We start from the raw sequence: 20,667 nt of genomic DNA on the forward strand, positions 1-20,667 counted from the left end.
AAACTTGTAATGGCATGATATTTTTACATCCCTCGGGGGCTGATAGGGTGTATTTTGCAATATCACACCATCTCTTTCAACACTGATTTTCCAAAAACTGCACTGTATCAAAACTGAATCACCAGTATTTAAAAACATAACATTAAATTTTCTGTCTGAAAAGTTTTAACGAGGGCTCCGGTTTGGGTTTTATGAGATCTGAGATGTTGAACAGACACGTTCCTGGGACATACATGGCATTTGTCACATCCGTATTTTTCAGAGAAATAAAAGCAAATCCCACTGGGAAGTCACCTGCTACCTCCTGGCAGGGAATTATGAACCAGTCCTGCTAAGCCACTGCTGAGATGGGGGACACAGACCCTGCTGCTACTCAGGGGAAGGTGTCCCTGTCCATGGCGGTGGGTTGGAACTAGATGGGCTTTGCTGGGAATTACTGATTGCTCTAAGCACTAAAAGGAGTGGGGGCATGGTCAGGCGAGGGGAAATGAGCCTGGCAGCAGGAAGGAGAGAGACAGGAAGGCAGGATGGAATGGACACCAGTTAACCCCTCAGTTCCCCCTGGCATCCCAACACTCGGTGTTTCCCAAGCCCTGGATATCGATACCGGTGCCAGCCTCAGCTCAGCCCAGCAGGTACCGAGTGCTGAAGTGCAAACACCTCCTCTTCTCCAGGCCACATGGCTGTGTTTGTAATTAAGCTTGCTGTAATTAGTCCAGGGAGGAGTGATGGAGTGGAGAGCCACGCTGAAGTGGACTCAGGGCCCTATTACCAAACCACAGGAATCTCCCATCGCTGAGATGAAAATGGACTGCTGTAATTTAGTGTTTCCTCTTAGCTGGTGTCTAACTAAAGTTATCCTGAATGAGCAAGGTTGCCATTCATCCCTTTATCCTCTAATTTTGGGGGAGTTTTGGTAGGTTGGAGAGGCATGGCTGGACAGTAATCTCCCACTATGTGCATCCAGGTGTTTCAAAACATTTTCTTAAATGCTGTTGGAATTAATTTCCCTCACTGGAAGGAATTTTCATTTGAGCACAGAACCAGCTCCTGCTGGTTCTTGGTGCTTTGTCTTTTTGAAATTGCTGTGACTCTTGTGCTTCTCCCTGCCTTTTGTGTGGATGGGATTATAGGGAAAGTCTTTGTTAGCAGCTTAGCCACTTCATCCCTAAGCTCATTTGTACTCTGGGATGAATGCTGAGCAGCACCGGGGGACACACTGCTGGGTTGGGGTCTGCAGGAAAGCTCATGGAATCTAGGAAAGGTACTTGAGGGGGGGTCTGCCTGCCTGGCTCTGAGCAGCCAATTGCCTCAAGTGCCTACTCATGGGACAGAGCTGCTGCCTCTGTAAAAGAAAGAGCCAGGGGTGTCCTGACAGCAACTCAGGGGTGAGGGAACCTGGCCTGCGTTCTGGAAATGCTCATCTCTGCTTTGTGTGACATCCTGATCTGGGGGGCACTGCCCAGAAAAAACACACCTTGCAGAAAGACCCCCTACACTCTCCCCTTGCCCTTTGCTCCTAATTCCTACCTTACCTTTGTTCCTGCCATCCTTTGTTCCTTCTCCTGGTTTTTCTTGCTTTCCGTTTGCCCTTATGGAAGAAACTTCTTTGTCTGTGTAAAACCTGGAGCACTTCTCCATAACCAGCTCTGTTCTCCCTCCTCTGTTTGGTTCGTGACCCATCTCACCCTGTGTGTTTATGCATTGCCCTGCACCAGTGTTACCATCCATCACTCACAGACCTTGTGACAATCCCCCATGGAGCCAACCTTCCCCAAACCTCTGCCCACGGGGTGGGGCTTTCAAAGGGTTTGGGGCACGTACCATGCTGACCTCAATTTGTGATCCCCCCAGAGACAAGTAATCCTGCTGAGGTTATCCCTCTCATCCTTTCTGAGGTTTTCCCTTCCCAGGAATAGTCTCAGTTTGTGCCCTAGCTAATGGGTGTCAGCAGCCCAGTTTTCAGTCAGAATTTTCCTGACTTTCCACTCCTTCCCCGTCCCCTCCAGGACAGGCCTTTGGGATTCACAGGTTTAACTCCCTGAGGGATCCCTAGCCCTGCTAATGAACATTTCTGGACAGTTTTCTGCTCTGATGCCATTATACCACAGCGAGTGGAGTTGTGGCCCTGTACTACGGCTGAGAGCAAAAATGGGACAGCAGAGACTCCATGGAGAGGGGGTCAGGAACTCACCTTCTGTCTCAGGCAAGCCGGTGCAACCTGTGCTAGTTGAGGGCATCCCCAGTGTCCTTGTCCTTGCAGTCCTCAGGCTGGTCCCCTTCTCCGGACTGGGACTTTGCTGTGTCCTGCTCAGGCACAACAGCCTTGTCAGAGCTGGCTTTCCCTGGGGGCAAAGGCTCCTGGTGTTCAGCGCCTTCAGCATCTTCTCCTTTCAGTGCAAGTGCCTGCCCCTCCAGGGCAGTGCTTTGGGTCATTTCCTCCCCTCCTCTGCTCACCAGCTGTCCTTGATCTGCATCCAGTCTGTCTCCTGCTGCTGTGTCCAGCTGTTCTCCATGGCAGTTTGAGGAGTCCTGGGAGGACTCCTGTTGTGAAACCGGGTTTTTCTCTGATCCAGTTCCATCTACATTCACTCCCATGGGCAGGGACAAAGTCTCCTCGCTGGTGGCTGGCACAGGGCTTGGGAGGCTGCTCGGAGGAGCAGTGCTGCCAGTGCTCTCCTTCTCCTGGGAGGTGCCAGCAGTGCCAGGCTTCCCATTGGCATCTTCCCCAACACTTCCCTTGCTTGGCTTGGGCCCTGGCTCTGAGTCCCCTGTGCTGGTGACAGACACCTCCGTGCTGCAGCCCTTCACCCCTCTCCGCTCCTCCTTCTGCCCGTTGTGGGTAGGATGGACCTTCCCCCCTTCCCTTCGGAGCCGCTGGGACGAGGAGGCCCCGTGATCCTGGAGGCTTGGCTGCTTCCCCTTCTCCTCCTGCTCAGCTGTGCAGTTCTCTTCCACCCCCTCCTCTCCTCTGCTCTTCCGCTTGTCCACACCAAGGCTCCTCTGAGAAACAAAGGAGACATTTAGTTCAGCTTTTTAAAATACCAGTAGATGGTACTTCTTTCCTCTGAGGCAAGAACTTGAGGAAAAATTTGCAAAGGCCATTAAAAAGTGTGAAGGGATGTAGGTGAAGTATTCAGGGGCCAGAATAGGGGGGGTGGTTGTGCTGACAGAGGGGCAGTGCAAGCACTGAAGCTGCTGTCACACCATGCCATGTGGAGAGTGCTAACGAGGGGTACCCTGACCCCAAAACAGAGGTGCCAGCTCACAGTGGCTCAGAGAATCCAACTTTCCTGGTAGTGCATGTGTTGGGAAAACTCAGCAGCCAGCCTGGAACTCCTGAGCTCACCTGGCCATCAAGGTCATCCTTCAGAAAAGACATGTCCTCGCCTTCTTTTGCATCCCACCTGTCAAGAAAAAAATTAAATCAGAATTTAGGCCCTCAAGTTCTCATATGGCAAAGCCACTGTCCCTGCCTGACACCTGGTAGGGATTCATACCAGGGCCATGCATTCCTTGTCTGAGCCCCTTGTCCAGGCCCATCCAGAGACACTCATCTGAGGCCACTAAATCTTAATGAACTGGTTGTTATAATTCTAATTGTAATGAAAACATAAACTCCAATTGACAGAACAGACAACTGAGTTAGACTAAGAAGATACAGTTTGCTTGTGCTGGTGCTTGCCACAGTCTGGTTCTGTTTGCCTGACAGTGCCCAAGTGTCCCAGGTCACAGAGGGAGTTGCTGAAGGATAAAATTGCTTTTACATTCCCAGCATCACTGGCAGATGCTTAGGGTAGGGTTTGGAAAGAGGAAAAATGTGCTGACCTACCCCCTGTTCCCTCCCCAGCTTCCAGGAACATGTGGCTCTGGGATTTCCTGAGCCTGAGATGGCATCTCTGTTGAGTCATGCTGAGCTTAGCAGACAGTCTCTCCCAAGGACTTGTGTGAGTGCATTTTGACCCCATAATAAATTTGCAGCAGCTACAACATCCTGTGCCAAGGAGGGCCCTGGCTTTGTGAAAGGCTGCATGAGGAAACTGCTTTCCTTGGCTTGTCTGAATTTGCTGGGTGAATATAAATCTGAACCTGCCCATGCAGTGCTACTGGGCAGGGAGGGGCTGAGGAACCCTCCCCTGCTTGTGTGTGTGCCTGCTGACTTACAGGTCACAAACAAACATGGTATATATAATATACACATATATAACATATGCACATATTTCTCCCTGCAAAACATGGGTTTGCTGATATTCTGAAACTCCTTCTGTGCAAATGACTGCGTTGCTGGCAGGAGCAGCCCCCTCCCTCCTCACCAGGGTTGGTATCTTTAAGAGCAGTTGCTTCAGAAGAATTAAAGCCACTTGTACCACAGTGTTGATCCCCATTCCTATTGGGGAAGTATCCAAAGATACTTCATTTGGGAAGTATCTTTGGAGGCGGCTCCTCCGTTTCAGCCGTGCCTGGAAGCCAGACCAGATGTGTCCAAAAGCTTGCTGGGGTGTGCCAGTGGTACCCAAATCTGGACCCAGAGTAACCTGACCCCCTGGGCTGTTCTCAGAGATCTGGTGCAGCAGGTCAGGACAGCGACGACACACCCCACAAGTCCCACAAACCCCATTAAGGGAATTCCTGTCAGACACCGCAGAAAGTATCTGGTTTTGTCTGTCCCTCTTCCCAGTTAGGCAAGGAGTGAGCCCAGCACGGCCCTGCTGCCAGCTCCTCACCTCCTGGCTCTGCCCGTCAGTCTGTCCTTCCCCTTGGCGCGGCTGCTCACCGCGGGCACTGCCTTCGGGCCGGGGTCGCTCACGTTCACCCCGTGGTGTCCTCCACCTGCAAAACGGGTTGGAAATGCCAGGCAAAAGCAGGCACAACCAGCCTGCTGCTTCTGGTCCTCCAGACCCCTGGAGATGTCAACATCCTTGGATCCCTGGAAAGAACCTCTGGAGTGGGAAGCCTCTGAAGCTGTGTGCATATTGCACATCTGTTTTTTAAAGTCATAAATACAAATTGAGAATTTCGGGTGTTTATTCTGTGTTTTTGTTTTGTTGTTTTTTTATTCCAAATTCCAATCATAGCTTTAAATCTTATTCCTTGGATATAGTCTTCCTTGTGCTGTTCTGGGAAGTCTTGTTCTCCCCTGCACACAGATATGAGAACAGCCACGTGGTCTGTCCCCAAAAGCCACTCCAAATCTGTGAGTGCCTGGAGAGAACTCTCTCCATGAGGAGTATCAGAGGTGCTGGCATTTAGTGGGGTGGCACAAAAGAATCCTGTGGCTTACTCACCTCTGCCATCGGCAGGAAAGGACCTGTGCTGAAATTTCCTTGCATTTCTTCCCCCTGCAAGGACACAGCAAAGGATGCACTGAAGTGAGTGAGGATCTGCAATGCACAGGCAGCAGAAAGGCTGATATTCAAACAGAATCACAAGGGAAAGCTTGGTTCTGCCAGTCCATCTCCTGAGCAACAGGAGTCAGGATGGACTAATGCTAGTAAAGAAGCCAGCATGTGCCCCAGGGATCAGAGATGCTGTGCTCTGGAATAGGATTGCCTCTCAAACCAGTGTTAGGGAAAGGAGACAGGGCTGAGCCTCTGGATGGTGTCATCCCAGGTTACAGAAGCAAGTGCTGTCCCTGGGAAGGTCCAAAGCTCTAGGAAGGTCCAAAGCTCTATCACCCAGCTCGAATCCCATCCCCTGAGCCCCCTGCCCAGCCCAGGGAGGGCTGAGCCCCAGCTCAGAGGCATTTGCCCAGGGAAGCAGAGCTTCTCAGCTGACACAGCCCCGGCAGCTGCTGCAGCACTGGAGTGCACAGGACCAGCGCTCACTGGTGTCAGGACAGAGTCCAGGTGTCCCCTGCCAACCTTTCTTATTGCTGGGATTATCCAAGGCTGGCTCCCCATCCTTAACAAAGTCCTCTTCAAACCTGCAGGTTAAAAACAGGCATTGTCAGACCTGACCATCCTCCCCCAGTGTGCAAAGTGTGGGCAGGAGCCCTCAGCCCTTCGGCACCTGCCCACGGGCAAACCTGGGCAGGTTTCTCAGCAGGAGCTGAAGCTGCTGCACCAGCCAGGAGAAATGAGGCTGTAAGGCAATTCTACCCCAAAGGAGAGCCTCCAAAACCTTTATATCAGTACTCACATGTATATGTTAAGTTCTTGAACTCCCTATAGTTGCCTGTAGTGTAACTGTGCCATGCTCAAATGCAGCTTCCCAAAGCTTCCAAACGTAGCCTGAAGTAGCTTTAGGACTTGTCATCTCAGATCAGACTCATCTGGTTCGTTTCTAATCCTGCTTATTTTGTGTTATGGCTTTTCTCTTAAAAATGGATATATGAGAGAGCAGTAGGGCTCAGGGCTGTCTTGCCAGCAACACTCAGCACCCACTTAAGACAGTTCACCTCTAATTACTGAGGTCTCAGCGACTGAAAATTGATGTGTTTGGTCCCATTCCTCAGCCACCTACCTGCCCTGCACAAACTGTTCTATCTGCAAACCTTTGTAACATTCCCAAACTCTAAACCCTACCAGAGCCTTATCCTGCTGCAGGTGCCAGGTCATCCTTCAAAGCTCCCTAGGTGGTGTGACCCAGCTGAAGCAGCACAGTCAGGGGGACAGTGATTAAGGCAGGGATGTGTCAGTCCCATTCCCAGCTCTCCCACATTGCTGTCCCCAGCACTGCTCCTGTATCCCACAGGTGGCCCTTTGGATGACCCCCTCAACCTGCAGCGCCCGAACAGGCTCAGTGTATGGGGTGGGGAGGATTTAGGGACGTTGGACTCTCCTGTGCTTGAAAAGGACAAACAAGGAGGGCAGTGAGAGAACCTGTGGACTGTTACCTGATCCCACATGGTCAGGGGGAGAAAGAGGCAGCAGTGTGGATTTGGCCAGGGAGAGGCACATGACAGCACGGGATGTGCTCGGCAATCAGTATCTGCACCAGATCCCACCACTGGCTTTAGGCCTCTGCGGGCAAACTCCCCTGGCACAGGGAAGGACCTACATGTGCTCCGACTTCTCCACATCCCAAGCCCGCCGCCACTCGCCCTTGGCGTTCTTGTGCCGTGCCAGGCGCTCCAGGTCAATCTGCTCCCTCTCCCTCTTCCAGCGGATGTACTCCGAGCGTTCCCGGCCAGTCATGGGGAAACTCCCGTCTCCAGGGCTCTTCTGCACTGACTTCCCACCATCCTGGGGGAGGGAAAAGAGCTTCTGGTTAATAAAACTGCCTGAAACAGCCCCGTTCAGGGTACTTTGTGCTGTCACCACCAGAAATGCTCAGCAGGATTTAAGAACAACTTGGAGCGAGCTCAGCTCCCCTCCCTGCAGTGCTGTGCACGCACAGGGCTCTGCTTCACTCACACCCCAAACACACCAGTCCTGGGCTTGCTGGCTCTACAGAGAGGAAAACTGAGGCAGGAAGAAGGTACATGGATTGCCTGGAGCCACATTGTAAATCCACAGCCAAATCACAGCAAGCAACCACTCCCTTCCAGGGATATTCATGGAATCACAGACTGGTTTGGATTGGAAGGAACCTTAAAGTTCATCTCGTTGGCCCATCCAACCTGGCCTTGGACACTTCTGGGAAAGTATTCAACAATACAATATAATTGGTGGCAATGTATTTCTGAGAAGTTGTTCCACTTCATCCAGACTGCAAGGAAGAGTTTTGACATTTCAAATGATTGCAATAACTTTCACCTAAAGCCCTGGATTCTGCCATCTGGACACATTCTTGTTACCTTAAAGAGGTGGGGTGTCACTGCTGTTTCCCTAACCCAAACCATAGTGTTTCCTTGGTTCTTGGAGCTTTATCCAACCTCCAGATCTGGGAAGCAGCTCCCATAAGATGTATTTTTTCATTCTAGATGTTCAGCCCCTCAACCTTTTGCAGCCTGCCTCTGTAATCATGTGCAAATGGCCACAGGATGAGTTCACTGCATTTGTACCTGCAGCCACTTTAACTGTGGGTGTAAATTAGACAGCGGCCTTCACTGCTGATGTGAAGGTTTTAAACCCAAATGTTCTCAGATTTTCCTGGAAAAGTGACTTTGCTAAGGTTTACTTATGGCAAATAGTCAGTTCCTGGAGTGTTTGCAGCAGGGTTTGAGAGGCTGAACTCACATGGAACATGCACTGGGCTGATGAGTCCCCCCAGCCTGAAGACTTTGGCACACTAAAATCAAAGTTATGGCTATGAAATACTTCACACTGAGAAGGTGGAAAAGGAAGCCAGCCTTCTGTGACCACCAGGCACCCATGGGAGCCCACAGCCACAGAGCTCGGGCCGACCCTGTGCCCATTCCTGGAGCAAAGGGGCTCTTCCCCTTCACTGCTGTCAGGCTCTTGGATTGTCACTCCTCCGGATACCGCTCAAAAATTGAGATCTTAATGAAAAGGCAGTTCAGAGCTAAGGGAGCATGTGGGGGGAGGTATCCCAGCTGTCAGGTTAATGGATGCAGTGGAAGCAGGAGCTGGCAGGCCGTGGTGTGTTGTCAAGCAACAGAGCGTAGGGAACAGCTCAGTGCAGAGCCAGTCCTGGGGTGCTAATTACCAGCAGGCAATTCATCACCTCACACACGTGTCCTTCCAGCAGCCGCCCTCAGCCCTTCCCCAGAGAGGAGTTCCCCCCTCAGCCTGTGTGGATGAAAGCAGAGCAGCGGGAGGGCGGCACAGAAAGCCCCGTTACCGAGGTGACCCACCCGCGTGGGCCGGAGCTGGGGTGGCTCCAAGTGCTCCTCCATCCTGGGCTGGCAGCAGCTGGGGCACCTGAGCCCACGGCCCCGGGGAGGGAGAGAGGAGGTGAACAGAAAGGCAGGGTACAGCAGGGCAAAGCCAGGGCAAGCACAGATCCCTGGGCCAGGGCACCTGGAGAGGCTCCCCACTACTTCCAGCCTCACGGTGAGTCCTGCCAGAATGGATCCTGCCAGGATGGATCCTGATGCACCCATAAAGCCAAAAGTGAGGGCAGGACTGAGGCTGGTGCCATGGTCTCTCGTGGGCCCACAGAGCAGGAAGGGCTGGTCCCTCACCTCAGTGACAGCAGAGCTGTGGTTGGCTGGACCACAGGCCATCGTGTTCCCCTTTCCTGCTCTGGGGGGCTCAGCTGGAATTATTGTCTAGGAGCCCATCTGTGTCCTCCTAATGAATCCTGCTGAGGTGGGGTTATTCCATTTGTGCTCCATTAATTAAAGCATCTGCAGGCTCAGGGGAGCCAGCATGTCTCCAGGCTTTGCATTAAACAGTCAGTGGGAAGGCCTCTGCTTTAATTTACCTCCATCCTCCTCAGCTCCTGCAAAGTGAGGAGCTGTAGCTAATGCGGCCTGAGCTCTTCAATCCACAAAGAAATGGTTTTGGGAGAGGAACCAGACAGGGCTGTGCTGCCACAGGAGTGAGCATGTTACCCTTCTCTGCAGCTGTGTGAGGGGCTTGAGCAGCCACAAGGCAGATCCCTGTCACCTTTCCAGCGCTGCTTTGCTCTAAGAGTGTCAACTGCTCGGTTACACTTTGGATGAGGAGCGGGATGAGCAGTGGGGGCCACATGAGAGCACACTGCTGCTTCACAGAATTACAGGAGGGTTTGGGTTGGAAGGGACCTTAAAGATCATCTTCCTTCAGGACTGTGGTGGGGAGGCACATCCTACTGGTTTCCTCTTCCAAGACAACAGTCCCCCAAAGGGACACAGGTCCCACTCACCTTCCGGCTCTGCTCACTTTCTGGGCCTCTGTCACTGTCTGATCTCCTCTTCTCTGCTGTTCTCCGCTCCTCTGCCTGCAAGAGCACAGATACAGGAGTCATTTCAAGGATTAAGCAAGGACTTCTGGCAGGGGAGCCAGTGCCTGACCCTGTGCCCACCAGGACATGTAAGAACTGCTCAGAAAAGGTCATCAAAAGAGGAAGGATTGGTTTCTGGGGCCCTGAATCAAGCTGGTATAGAAAAAAAGGGAAATCAGAAAGCAAGAGGTGTGTGAGAAAAGCATTCCCACTGGTCCCTCCCTCCTCCCAAGGGAGAGGCCGAGAGCTGTCCTGTATAGTCCCATTTCTTTCAAAGTCAGACCAAGTTTCCGATTTGGGCCAAAGACACAGCTTATGATTCAACTGCACAAGATCCGGGAGCCCACCTAAGGTGCAGCTAAAAGCCAGCATGGTCAAGCTGGGAGTGATTTTTGTCCTCGGCAAACATGGGTGCCCTTGTAGCGGGATCCATCCCTGCTCCCACTGGGTTTATCCATGCTGTCACCTCTCAGCAGAACAGCCTGCAGAGCACAGAGATGTGTTAGGAAAGGCTTCCTGCCTGGCTGGACGGCTGCGGGGCCAGGGGTGTGTGGGCTGAGCTGCCATTGTGCAGTGCCAAGCAGAACTGAAACACAAAGAGGAACACGGAGCACGAACTGCCAGCTCAGCCCTTCCAGAAAGCAGCAGCGCGGTGGGATCCAGCCCAGGCTGGAAACAGGACTTTTATTCCAGGCATTTGGCAGCCCCAGGTTTAATTTTACAGGGTTGGATGCGGGAAACTCAGGCTATCAGTCTCAATACCTGCAGCTCTGCCCAATCTCCTAAGGCAACTCATCCCGCTGCCGGCTGTTCCCACATACCCAGTGGGATCACGGAGGGAGCGAGCTGGGGACAGGCTTTTGGGGGACTGCTCAGAGTGCTCATACATGCTAAGTCTGAGGCAGGTGGGAAGTGTGGCCGTACAGCCACTGCTCACGGACACTGCCCTTGGTGCACAACAGCTTCACCGGGCTGACTGGTAGCTCCAGTGCGGATGGAAGCTTGTGAAAACAGATCCTTGGAAATAATAAGGAAAATGCTAGCTAGATTGTCCTGGGATTTTTCAGCAAAGATTTTGGGGGTGCTCAGAAAAGCCACTCCTCACCATATCCTGTGTGCAGCAAAAGGGGATATGGTGAAGGATGATACCGAGGATTTATTTCAAAATGTTGCTGTGAAAACTTGTGCCAACAAAAACGCTCCCTCTGGACTCCAAGTCCCTGCTGGTGCAGCCCCACGAGAAGAACCCTGTAGTGAGGGATCCAACAAGTCTCTGCACCCCAAAACTGAGCATTTACAGAGCAATTAAACAATAGAAACCTGGAAAGCTTGCTTATTTAGGGAGCTGGCTGGGAGCAAGGCGCAGAGGGGCCTTTAGCCTTAAAGCAGCTGCAAGTGAAACTAGAACTCCTTTTGGAAAGGAGACAAAGGGGTCAGTTACTGCAGGAAAGCAGGAGCCCCTCCATGTGGAGGGGTGTGGGGGGAGAGATGGGAGAGAAGGAGCACCGTTTGCCTCCAAAATGCCCAACAGCTTATGATTGATGGGGAAACAGGCAGGGAGCTGCAGGGCCGTGTGTGCTCAGTGTTCCAGCTGAGTCTGCCTATCTCCCCCCAGGCTCATGCAAAGAGTGATTCTGCCTGGCCCCTTTACAATGCCCGACTGTGCCCCCAAAGACAGGAACCGGAAAGTCGGAGCATCCGCACAGCCGGAGCACTGAGCCAGGCCGTGAGTAAGCTGGGGGGAGCAGAGAGCTCTGCCTGCAGCCAGCACAGCTTCCCTCCAGCCCTGGAGCAGCCAGGAGCCAGCCAGTGCCCAGGGAACCCCCAGGGATGGCCTGGGTGAGGGATCGTGCTGCTGCTCGTGGGATATGGGGGAACAGGCAGCTCCTGCATGGCTGGTCAGTGCTGGAGACCTGCATCCCAGAGGCTGTCCTGGAGACCTGCATCCCAGAGTCCTGCATTCCAGAGACTGCATCTCAGAGAATGTCCCAGAGGCCTGCATCCCAGAGACTGCGTCTCAGAGATGTCCCAGAGCCCTGCATCCCAGGGCTGTCCCGCTCAGAGCACTCACTCGTCATTGCCCTACACAAACCGCTGGGTCACAGGGACACCACACAACCCTCCACCCCTTTGCACCCTCACTCCAAGCCATGCCTTTGGCCTTAGTCTGCAGCTATTTTTGCTTCTCAAAGGGCCTTGTGGAAAATTGAGAGGACCACAAAAATGTAGCTCTTTTGTACCAGGACAGCAGGTCTGAGCTGAGCAGAGAACAGCCAGCTTTGCTCTGGCTCTGGCTCCAGAGCAGATTTCCCATTGTCCTGCTGCCCCAGAGCTGCTGCTCCCCTCTCACCACACACCACAAGGAAGCAAAACATGTTTTTCTCCTTCTTCCTCCTCTCCGCCCCCAAAATTATGAAAAATGACAAGGACATCATCATCCCTCATGTAACTGTTCCTGCAGAGCAGGGGGAGGGCACAAAAGCCTGAGGCAGAGAGGGAAGATTATGGTTGTTTATCCCAAGGTTTATGCCAGGATTTCTCAGTTTCTCAGCCCGGGGTAGGGCAGAGCCTGCTCTGACCCAGGACAGAGGTCTGTCTGGCCTCCCAACACATATTCCCAGGTACTGTCCCTGGGCAGTGGTGACAGTGCTGGTGCCATTAACCAGCCACGTTCAGCACTGCTTTGTGCTCACAGTTCTCCAAAAGCTTTGACAGGCTTCCACATCTTTGAGCTACTTCACTGTCTTCTTATTTTAAAAATAGGTACTGACAGATGAGTTAAATTAACCTTTTGGTACCCATTTCTCCAGGCACGTGTCAGCACCACAACTGGCATTTCTGCTGCGGGAGGAGATTTTGGTAGGAGCTTAGAGCTGGTTTTCCAGTGCTCAGATCCCCCACTGGGCAGGATTTTTGAAACTAGTACACGAGAGGATTTCTTTTTTTCTAACTCTTTTGAAAAATCTGCCTCCTGATTGTGCTGCCTGAAGGGAGCTAAAGACTTCTCAGCCACCCTTTCTGCCTATTTTCCTCTCCCACCTGCAATGGAAAAGCGAGTGTTTCTCCTGCCACAGGTTTGGTTACTCTCCTGTGCAAGCACTGGAGTCCAACACATCTGTGTTAGCGCCTGAAAGCAGCTTTTGTGTCTCTTGATTACAGTAATTTCTGATACACCATCCTGGGAAACTCTGTTAATAAAAGGACAATTTAAAAGCCCTGAAGCTCTATCAACCACCCACTTAAGAGATGATTTGTAACCTGTTAATTAACCATTGTGCTCTGCTGGTCCTGGGCTGCTGTCTCTCAGCTCTGGCGTATTAATGAGCCTGAAACACTGCCAGAGCATGGAGCGGCTTTTTAGGGCTGAACAGGAGGCACTGTCCCCAGCCCTGCTGCAGGGAGAGCAAATGTGCCAGTGTCCAGGCTACTGAAGGGGGAGTGACGGATGTGATCCTTTCTCCTAGGCCTCTGAGGGAACCCCAAAAGAGCAGGGAACCAGCTGGGGCTTGAGGTGAAAACCCCCAAAGGATGGCCTGTGCTGGGATTAATGAGAGGCTGAAAGCTAATCCTTGAATTGGGGGTCCCAGATCAGGTCCTAACACTCAGCTAGACAGATGACAACACTGACACCCCACCAGGCTCTCCCAGTAGCTGCTCATTCTGGGGATGAAGATGGAGTTTCTCTTTTGGATTAACAACCGATTAAAAGGTAGAAAAGAAAAAGTGGCAAGGAAATGGCGGTTTCCATGGCAGAAGATTAGCAGGAGTGTGCCACTGGAATATGTGCTGCTCAACATGCTCATAAATGGTCTGGAAAAGGAGCTGAAGAGAGGGATGACAGTTTGCTGATGCTACTAAATCATCCAGGGCAAAGAATGTAATTTGCCCGGAAAGAGCTGCAAAAGATCTCTTGACATTGCATGTCTGCATCATAAAATTACAGCTGAAATTCAATATCAGGAACACAAAATAACTCCCACGGAGAAAATGCCCTCCTTGTGTACACACACAGAGCAACCAGCACTGAGCTCTGCTTAACAGTCAGGGATGATGTTTTGGTGCTATTGTGACCAGTTCTCTGAAAATGTTAGCTCAATTATTTAGCAAAGAAAATGCAAAGTTGTTGGGAGAAGAACAGAGAACAAGCCAAAAACATTGCTGTGTCACTGAGTGTGCCCAGGAGAGCCTGCAGCTGGAATACCATGTGTACTTCTGGTCTGCATGTACTGAAAGAATATGGTAAAAAATAAGCAAAGTACAAATGGGGATAATGAGAGTGATTGGAAATATAGGACCACGTCCTCGGCAGAGATGGCTAAATAGAGGCAGCGTCTTAAGGTTTATGAGGTGGCTGAAAGGGAGACATGACAGGGATCGATAAAATCATTTGTGCTTTGGGAAGTGACCAGGGGATGATCTATGAACTGCTTCCCATGACACAGGAACGGCAAATGGAGCTATCAGGGAGCAAGGCTGAAGAGAGAGAAGGGATGGATGTTCCAGCCCAGCACATCACTTAACACTGCAGCTCCTGGCTGCTTGGAAGGGATACATCTTCTTTTGGATGGACCCAAAGAAGAAAAAGGGTGCAATTTAGGCAAAGAGAAGCCCATCAAGGAGAATGATGCTGTTCTTGGCAGAGGAGGGCCCTAATTTGTAGGATGGTGAGTGTAGGAGGGGAGGGATGACTACAGGCTTCCCTGGTCTTCTCCTCTTTCCCTGACTCTGTGCTGCTGCTGTAAATGCTCCGTGTGCACCACCTCTGTGGCACAGTCATTCCCTGCAGGCTACAGTCATTCCCACAGGCCTTGTACATTTGGTGTTGTTGCCTCTGCAGGCTCCCAGTCCCTCCTGGAGAACACATCCCTCTGCAGCACACGTGAGACAGACCTGCCTGGGCTCAGTTTTCAAGGACCCTCACTGATAGTGAAGAAGTATTTGTTTAAAACACTAATCCCTGACACAGCTTAGGATCAGTTGAAGGGACAGGGTGGGCCAGCCCAAACTCCCCGGACTCCACCAGCCCAGGCTGGCACCATGTGTGAGATGCCAACGTGACTTGTCACTTCAGGCTCCATCTGCTTCTGTCACTGATCCCAGGAAAAGGTTGCCCAAGTCTGGACAGAAGGAAGCAGCTTGCAGAGGTGACATGAAATCCAGCATTTCACTCCCTTACAGCCACATCCTTTTGTCTCATTGCAAGGATTTGGATTTTGTCCTGGCTGCTGGAGCTGCTGCCTGAGGTGACACAATTAACATGGCAATAGGAAGATATCCTCATTAACCAGGGATGGAACAGGGCCTGATCAGCCCAGGGAAATCACCAGGAATGAGGAATTCTCCTGAGCTCAGCTGGACTCTGAAACATATCCAGCTGGTAACAGCTATTGGAAACCAGAGCTTCAAACACTTTTATAGCTCTTTCTGAATTGTAAGAGGAATCCAAGGACCAACAACAAATACTCCCATGAAAGCCCAATTTAAATAAGCTCACTAAGAGATCCTTCCTGCCCCTCCACTTCCCAGCCATGGGAGCTGGGCTCTGTGGCAGCCCCAGTGCCTGCTCCCTGCCTCCTGTGCAGCCTGGGACAGCACGTTCCCTGGAAGCACACTGCTTTCCAGGGAGCAGGAGCTTCCCACAGGCTGGAGCGGCTATGCCTAAAGCTCAGTGGCAGAAGCAGGGGACATTTTGTCTGTGCCAGCACAAAGTGTGCTGTGCTCCTTGGAAGTGTTGGATAACTAGAGCTACATGAAGCCCCTGTGGCTTTCCTGTGCTCCTGACAGATCCTTCTCTTGCTCAGCCAAGGCAATGGAGCCCCCAAACAGCTCTGCATAATCCCTTTCCCTGAGGATATCAGCACTGGCTCCCCCTTGGCACCTCACAGCCTCCCTCACAGCCCACGGCTGCCAGAAGAGTGCCCAAGATTCAGCGCCACCCTCTGACACCCACCAGCTGGTGCCCTCATGCACACTCTGAATATCAGGTGCTTTGGGGCCAGTATGAGCAAGGCATCGCCGAACTCCTGTACGTGGACGCTCAGCCTCACATTTCACGTTCCATAATGAAACCAGATGGGAGGTGACCTTTGCCAGGGCTGTCCATACACTTAAAGGAGAGCACAGGATCTGAAGCCAAAATCCAGGCACTGCTCCTGCTGCTCTCTCCTAGCACAGCCCCAGCCTTGATGACCACAGAGACAAGTGTTTTAACAAGCCCAGCAAGGGCAGAAGTGGAGACACTTGTCCTGCACATCACAGAAGCACACTGGACAGCCTCAAGGACAGGGACAGCACAGGCATGGCCAAGTCACTCCCATCATGTCCAAGTGTGCTGGTGATTCCCAGACTGAAATGGTAGTGCCTGTCCCGTGGACCTCTGGGGTTACCAGTGGCTCAATCAGGTGGCTCACACAAGGTTTGTGGCATCCAAAAAGCTGCTCGGCAGCCACACAGAAGGAGCACTCAGAGCCCAGGTAAGCCCCAAGCAGGAGGAGAAGCTGAAGATGAGTGTGGGCAGCAGCAGCAGATGGTTGGCGCTGCCCCAGAGAGGGGGCTGCAGACGTCTCCCAGCATTCCTAGGTGTGTTTGGCAGCCACTCCGAGTGTTATTTTCCTATACAGTCTTTGCTGACCCTGTTTGCTGCAGGCATTCTTTCTTATCTGTGAAAACTCTCCAAGAGGAGAATAGCACATGCCTCCGTGTGTGTAACGAGGAAGGTATTTGCAAAGAAGTATTTGAAACACGTTTCAAAGATATGTTTCAAGCATCACTCAGCAGGTGACAGCAGGCACAGCAGGACTTGGGTTCAGAAGCAGATATTGCCCAGCTCTGTTAAGGTTTAAGTCGTGCAGTGAGTCAGGAGGACACTGCTCCTGCCCCAGTCTGCTGTGTGGCCCCAAAAAGAAGCTGGCAAGAGATATGCCCCATATCTGGCAGTGATTTCATCAATCCTCCCAAAACAGCATCTCTCTACGGATCCAGCGTCTCCACACTATTAACACACAGTTTCTCCCAGCCCCCTGTGGCTGGGCCCTCCTCATGCCAGCAGAACAAGTGGATGCCACGGCTCAGTTACAGCCACGTACCTTTTCCTTGTTATCCATGGTGATGGCAATCTGCATCCTCCTGCCCCGCCGGAAAGCCACCAAGTGGTCCGTGTCCTCCTCGCCCAGCTCTGGCACCCGGCCCGGGCCGGGGAAGCTCTCGGCACGTTTCTCGCTGACGATCCGCTTGCCCTGGGGGGACAGGATGAGTTAGGGACACCTCCAACAGCCTTCCCTGGACAGTGGCCATCCCAGGCTGCAAAGGATCCGGGGCTGGCAGAACAGAAAATGAGCCGGGCAGTCAGTCCCCTTGGCTTACAGAGCTGCCACCCCACTCAAAGGCATCTGGGATGTTACATTACGGAGGTGTGTTTAGCTGGGCACAGCACAGGCAGGGTGGGATTAACCTTGCAGCATGGACACTGCTAGATGGTTTTATTTTCAGCTTGCATTTGTGTCTTTGAAACAAACATGAAGTTGTCCCCACCCCACACACAATAAAATGTGAGGCTACCTCGGAGCAGAAGCCGAGAGGGTGGAAGAGAAGGGGAACAGTGGGATTCTCTCCAACCTTGCCCACAAAGCAGTTACTCCCCTGAAGTGTATTAATACTCGATAATTTATCATTTCATAGTCATTGTGTGTTCATATTTCTGGAATGATTTATTCAGCAGTGGAATAGTTTAGGAAACTGATATATAAACTCCTTGAGCAAGGGCAGTTCCCCCTCTCAGATATTATTTCCAGCTGTCCGTATCAGCGTCATGACTTCCCTGCATGGATTTCCATATGGTTCCTATTTTGTTAATGATCTTTGTTGCTGGCTGAGCCCCTGCCAATGCCCTCAACCATCACTTCCACAACATGAGCACATCATTTGTGCAAAAAGACATATTTCTTCTCATTTAAAAGTATCATCTTTCAGGTCCATCACGTGCCTTTTTATTTTTGCCTTACAAGGAAATGAGAGACTTACTATGTCATCTCCATCATTATCTCTGATCTTTTTCTTTTCTCTTCATCTGTATGAAGTCTGCTCAACTTTACCAGGGATGAAGGAACCTCAGCAGCTTCCCTCTGTAAAGGATGGTGTGTTTTCCTGTTTTCCTCCTTGGCACTCCACGTATTCTGGAATCTTGATTTTAAAGGACCTCAAATTCTCCAAGGAAACTTCAGTGAAACTTGGGAACTCTTTGTTGCTACGAACTTGGTTTCAAAAACAAACAGCACACCCTGACCTCTGATTTGTAGTGAAGACTTGCAATCAAGGACTCTGCCGTGACATATGATACCAAGAAGGCTCACATTAGCCTCATCTCCCCTCAGCTCTGCCAGGAGTGCAGATGTTGGCGTGGAGGGAGCCTCGCTGTGCACAGCCTCCGTCAGCACAACCTTTTTTATGACTTCTCAGTCATCAAGCCTCCTAACACATGAGAAATGTCTGAGGAGACACTGCAGGATTTCCAGCAGCAGAGCCTCAGCCTCTGGTTTATTCATCTTTCACATCTGGGTGATTTTGGCAGCCCAGCAGAGGATGCAGGGGAAAGGAGGAGTGGTCCCCGCGCTGCTGATGGTCCTGCCTGTCGCAGCTGTTTGGACACGGTGGGAACCTTGTTACACATCCCCTTGAGGATGTACAGCTCTACTTTTGGGTCCCAGCTGCAGCTCCTAACAAGTTTTGCTGCCCTCAGGACGACCTTTACCGTTTCAGCTTTTCTTGCACTAACTGAAGCCACATGTTGGGTTCAAAGCAAGGACGTGCTGCTGAGGTGTCCTGTGCCATTTTAGCACTGTCCGTGCCGACCTCCGTGTTGGGGTCAAGGCAGGGTACTGCTCTGACATCTGTGAGCCAGCCCTAGAGATGGCAAGGTCTGTTCCTGAGGCAGAAAAAGCTGATTGTTTCAGGGTGGAGCACAACTCATTTGGTATCTGCCACAGGCAGATGAGTAGGTGTCACAACGTGCCAGGTGGCTGCGACACTGCGGCCGAGGCAGGGACTGCCTGGTCCCTACACTACAGTCACAGCTGGAGGTTTCAGGGACCCTCTGTTCTGAGAAAAAACAGAACTTCCCCCCCTCACATCAGGAGAGGGTTTGGCTGTGCTGGAATGAGATTTCATTTGAACGGGATGTTCACACTCCTGGTGCTCTGTCTGGAACAAAGGGAATGAGAGGCCTCTGTCCCTTTCTCCCGAAAAATCATTCGGAAAGGTGCATTTTTTCCTAAGCGATTCAGTTCCTTCAAGGTAACATAAAATGACTTTCTAATGGCACAGTGACTGTGGCCTATTTCTCCCTGGAAAGAAAGGGTAACTAGGTCACTGGGAAACAAATGAACACGCATTCGAGGCACAAAATCAGGAAAACATTTCCAAGCTGCCTCAGAGGGAGAAAACAGTTCCTGCCTTTTGCTGACAGCCAAGGTTTGCAGCACTCCTGCCCCTATGTCCGGGGCAGCAGGAAGGGTGGGGCTTCTCTTCCTTATCCCGGGGAATGGCTTTGGATTGGACCTCAGTGCCACAAACCCACACGTCACTGTGCCTAAAAGGGGACCCACGGGAGCACCACTTGCTGCCACCCTTTCCTTTTCCCAGCGCTGCTGTGACAGAGACGAGAATCATTATATCTGGATGCACAGGCTCCACAAGGAATGGGGCAGTGCCCAGGAGGGGATGTTTCAGGATTTAAAAAACGAAGTAGTGTTTTCAATTACTTTTGCCTTTTCACACAATTTTTAATTAAGTCTGCAAATACTGGGTCACACTTCCTGCCCATCTCATTGGCAGCTGAAAGCGACGCTCATCTCACTCTGTTTTTCCTTCTACATTCTGGATGTTCTGGAATGCAGTATCAGGGAGAAATGATGCTGCTTTTACCACCAAGCATCACTGCCTCCCTGGGAATAGCTGGAGAATAATGCAGCTAAATCTGTCTGAGCTCCCACTTGTTTCCAGCCCCTTTCCAATCACAGCAACACAGTTTAACACCAGAGTGGCCCAGAAGGACAACGAGGTGACTGATCCCTCGGAAAAGGACCTGGCTACCTGTGGGTGGGTGTGGGGAGCCACCAGAGGATTTAGCAAGGCCCAGGGGCTGATCCCTGGGAATCAGAAATGGGGAGGGAAGTGTGTGGCAACCCGAAATGAAAACTGAGGCTGTGTTGAAGGTTTGAGAAATGAGGGAAAAGGAGCAGGAAGGGAACTATTCCCTTTGGATGTGACATGCTGGGCACAAAGCTCAAGTGAGAGGCAGAACACAAGCCCCTTTGTAAGTCAAGAGGCCACAGTGTAAGTGGAATCCTCTTCCCTGCTCACCTTTGCTTTGTTGTCCATGGTAACAGCCAGCTGCATCCTCTTCCCCATCCTGAATGTGAACATATGATCTGCTTCCTCCTCCTCCTCCTCCTCACTGCCAACGCCGAACCCAGGGCTCGTAGGACAGGGGCTTGCCCATTTCTCACTCACCACCCTTTTGTCCTGGAAAACGAACATTTCTGTTAGCAAATCCAGGCCTTTGGCTCAGGGATGCGATTCCCTTCCCCAAACACACCTGCACACAAGCGGGGAGGTGGCTGCGGAACAGGCAGACCTTGCCCCAGGGAAGTTCCCTGTGCCCGGCAGGGTGCCGTGACATTCCTGGAGAACAAGGGGCTCCTTGTCTGCTCAGCAGCAAAACCCATAATTACAGCGGGGCTGAAAAGTCCTTTGCACTTACAAATCTGACATTTCAGACTAAAATGCCAGAGTTATGGGAAACAAATGTCATCCTCAGCTCTTTGTGCCGCACTCTGAGTTAGCTCGGGAAAGCCTAAGTCCTGCTGGAGGTGGCCTTGGAAGCCAAGAAGGATGGCTGAG

At 51.7% G+C, this 20,667-nt stretch overlaps 2 protein-coding genes across 4 annotated transcripts in view; one reads left to right on the plus strand and one right to left on the minus strand.

The window, feature by feature from the left end:
• The window catches only part of LOC116787990 (deleted in malignant brain tumors 1 protein-like), a 499,349-nt gene that overhangs the window by 293,018 nt on the left and 185,664 nt on the right, over nucleotides 1-20,667 (plus strand). The window lies entirely within an intron of this gene.
• The window catches only part of CCDC9B (coiled-coil domain containing 9B), a 29,538-nt gene that overhangs the window by 5,030 nt on the left and 3,841 nt on the right, over nucleotides 1-20,667 (minus strand). For 2 of the 3 annotated variants that reach the window (XM_032690919.1, XM_032690918.1), the window contains 9 exons: nucleotides 20,128-20,289; nucleotides 16,857-17,006; nucleotides 9,694-9,768; nucleotides 7,000-7,184; nucleotides 5,862-5,923; nucleotides 5,286-5,339; nucleotides 4,725-4,830; nucleotides 3,350-3,407; nucleotides 2,195-3,003 (listed from right to left, as the gene is read on the minus strand). In XM_032690919.1, coding sequence (XP_032546810.1) covers nucleotides 2,227-3,003; nucleotides 3,350-3,407; nucleotides 4,725-4,830; nucleotides 5,286-5,339; nucleotides 5,862-5,923; nucleotides 7,000-7,184; nucleotides 9,694-9,768; nucleotides 16,857-17,006; nucleotides 20,128-20,289 — 1,629 coding nt within the window. In that variant the 3' untranslated portion in view covers nucleotides 2,195-2,226. The remainder of the gene's footprint in view (nucleotides 1-2,194; nucleotides 3,004-3,349; nucleotides 3,408-4,724; nucleotides 4,831-5,285; nucleotides 5,340-5,861; nucleotides 5,924-6,999; nucleotides 7,185-9,693; nucleotides 9,769-16,856; nucleotides 17,007-20,127; nucleotides 20,290-20,667) is intronic. The other variant, XM_032690920.1, reaches the window with a different exon arrangement.

Source organism: Chiroxiphia lanceolata, chromosome 6 (genome assembly GCF_009829145.1).
Source record: "Chiroxiphia lanceolata isolate bChiLan1 chromosome 6, bChiLan1.pri, whole genome shotgun sequence".
Classification (NCBI taxonomy): Eukaryota; Metazoa; Chordata; class Aves; order Passeriformes; family Pipridae; genus Chiroxiphia; species Chiroxiphia lanceolata.